We start from the raw sequence: 2975 nt of genomic DNA, 5'->3' as shown, positions 1-2975 counted from the left end.
TTTTTTATAAACAATATAGTTAAGGTTTTATGTAAAAATGGGAAAAATTTGAAAACATAAAACAATTAAAATTTTAATATTTTAGAAAAATGTGGATGATTAGTTTAGTTTGATGGAGAAAAACAATTTTACAGGTAAAAAATGTACGTCTTGAAAAAGAAAAGTGCTACTTTTGTAAATTTATTTTTTATTTATTTTCACTAAGGCCACTCCTCCCGGCTCCGATCCCACACTAGAAACCTTAGGGGCACCTCCCTCTTCGTCTCTATAAATAGCCTTTCTCCGATTCCTTCTTTACCTCACAAAATCAAATCCTTCGTTCCCTCTCAATCTTTCTTTCTTTAGCACCAATAATCCTTCTTCCTTCCTCCTTCTACACCAATTTTCCTGTGGTCTGTATAACTTTCTTTCTTTGGAAATCTCCCCTTTCAACCTAAATTTATTCCGCCATTGACGAAGATTCTGTAAGTATTAGGATTATTAATTTCTTAGTTCTGCTGTTTGATTTATGTTCTTCTTTTCCGTTTCTTTCTCATTGGAAAGGTATTTCTGAACTTATGCATTTTGTGTTGTGTATTTTAGAATCTTGATCTGAAGTTTTTGTTGTGTAATTTTCTGATTTGTGGAGTTCGTTGCAGAGAAGAAGCGTGGATGTTGTAATGGAGACGAAAGGCGGTAAGAAGAAATCTAATAGTAGTAGTAGTAGCAAGAGTAGTAAAAGGCAACAATACGAAGCTCCTCTTGGTTACATTATTGAAGACGTTCGTCCTCACGGTGGCATTGAGAAGTTCCGATCTGCTGCTTATTCAAATGTAAGATTGTTTTTCCATTTCTTGTTCGGTCGAGTTGTTTTCTTGAGTAAACTTTGTGATTTCTTGTGTTGTAATTTGATTTCCTTTTTGTTTTGGCAGTGCGTGAGGAAGCCATCCTGATACTTTTGATTACTGCCGATTTCTTGTTCATTCTCAGAACAAAAATCTTCCAGATTTCTTTCGCTTTGCTTTTGTTGTTTTTTCCTGTTGTTTTGAGAAGCTTTGATTTCCTCTGCAACCATGACTGTGCTCACCAAACTCACGGACGCTTCGGCGCCGGAACAACCTCCTTCTCCGATCGGGTTCGAAGGCTTCGAGAAACGCCTAGAGATCACATTCTCTGAGCCGCCTATTTTTCAGGACCCTGAAGGACTCGGCCTACGAGCTCTGACTCGAACTCAACTCGATTCAATTCTCGAACCTGCTTGCTGCACTATCGTATCTCATCTCTCCAACTCGGATTTTGATTCTTACGTTCTCTCCGAATCGAGCCTCTTTGTTTATCCACGAGCAATCATCCTCAAAACTTGTGGCACCACCAAGCTTCTCCTCTCCATTCCGATTATACTCCAACTTGCTGATTCACTCTCACTCGCCGCCGTCTCCGTGAAATACTCTCGTGGAACCTTCATCTTCCCTGACTATCAACCTGCTCCTCACCGGAGCTTCTCCGAGGAAGTCACCGCACTGAATGTCTATTTCGGCCATTTCCACTCCGAGGCATACGTGCTCGGCGATCCGGCCGTTCCGAATCGCAACTGGCACATCTACTCCGCCGTGAAAACGCACTCAAATGTGAACCGTATGGATCTGGTTAGTCTAGAGATTTGCATGACGGGCTTGAACAGAGAGAAAGCTGCAGTTTTCTTCAAAAAACCTGGAGGAGAAGACTCATCGGCGGAAAAAATGACAAAAATGTCCAAAATCTCAGAGATAATTCCGAATCACATCATCTGCGACTTCGAATTCGATCCGTGTGGGTACTCAATGAACGGAATCGAAGGTGCAGCTTACTCTACGGTGCACGTTACTCCAGAGGATGGTTTCAGTTACGCCAGCTACGAAGCTATGGGATTCGACACAATGGAGCTGCCTTTCTCGGAGCTGGTGAATCGAGTACTCCGATGCTTTTCTCCCGCGGAATTCTCAATCGCCACCACATGCGGCGACGGCGACAACTCCCGCTCGTGGGCTGTGGATCATGCTGACGTGGAAGGGTACACGTGTGAGAACGTTGTGAAGCAGGAGATGGTAGGTGGCGAGTTGGTAGTTTACCGTACGTACAGCGTGGATAGAAGAAGGTGCGTGGAGGCCCCGGCATGCAAGACTTTGCTGATGCAGTGCTGGAAGGAGGCTGCCGCCAATGCAGCGGAGGAAGAGGTGGTGCTCCGCCGTTTGTCGTCAGCTTAGAAAGAATAATAATAACGTAGAAGGAAAGAGGAGTATTAGTGAATTTTCTCTAATACTACTAAGGTTAGAGGGGCGCCGGGCGGTGTGATGTGGTTTGTGAGTAATCAGGCAATACCGTGGATGGGGTTTAATGTGTTTTAAAGCTTTTTCTTTTTTATGGGTCAAATATTAGATCTGTGTTTCGTTTCGTTTTCGTTTTCGTTTTCGTGAGTTTGGAGTGAATTTTTATCTATTACACAGTGATTTGTTAAATGTTAATGTACATTTGGGTTTTAAATTTTGAATAAAAGTTGTTCTTAATCCCTTAAAATGATGGTTTTGTTTTTCCTTTTTCTCCATGAATTTATGGAAGCAATATTCTTTTAAATTTAATCACTCGTTTTTCTCCAATTACAAATTTACTATTGAGACACAATCGATATCATCAAACAACAAAAACCACTAAAATGTAGTTTAGTTGTGTGAGAAATGTGAGTTTACTTACTCAACCTTTTAAAATAACGAGGTGAATTAAACATTAAGTGTGTATTTAACTAAACTATCAAAATTATACAAATTATCTCTTTTAACAAAACTCATATCAACAATAATCAATCAAACCTTTGGACTATCTTGTGTAGGGAGAAACTTTCTTCCAACAAAACTAAGCCGATATTGAAATCAAGAAGTTAACACAACTTTCTACCTTGCATAACTTATTACGACACGTGTTAAGAAAAATCAAATCTTATAACGTTTAGAGTGAATGGAAAG

The 2975-nt window shown here is 40.3% G+C and overlaps 1 protein-coding gene across 2 annotated transcripts; it reads left to right on the top strand.

Annotated features, from left to right (window-relative positions):
- Positions 1-277: 277 nt before the first annotated feature.
- Positions 278-2532, top strand: LOC101215844 (S-adenosylmethionine decarboxylase proenzyme). Of its 2 annotated transcripts, none has more exons than XM_011650602.2 (3): positions 278-464; positions 639-812; positions 912-2532. In XM_011650602.2, exon 3 carries the CDS (start codon positions 1053-1055, stop codon positions 2220-2222), a length of 1170 nt encoding a protein of 389 aa, XP_011648904.1. In that variant the 5' UTR covers positions 278-464; positions 639-812; positions 912-1052; the 3' UTR covers positions 2223-2532. The 2 variants fall into 2 exon arrangements, with proteins under 2 accessions (XP_011648904.1, XP_031737140.1); XM_031881280.1 differs by having other exon boundaries at positions 285-464; positions 629-812.
- The last annotated feature ends 443 nt before the right edge of the window (positions 2533-2975 follow it).

The sequence above is a fragment of the Cucumis sativus genome, chromosome 2 (genome assembly GCF_000004075.3).
Source record: "Cucumis sativus cultivar 9930 chromosome 2, Cucumber_9930_V3, whole genome shotgun sequence".
NCBI classification, from domain to species: Eukaryota; Viridiplantae; Streptophyta; class Magnoliopsida; order Cucurbitales; family Cucurbitaceae; genus Cucumis; species Cucumis sativus.
Note: the sequence above shows the minus strand (reverse complement) of the source record. Positions and strands in the feature narration are given on the sequence as shown.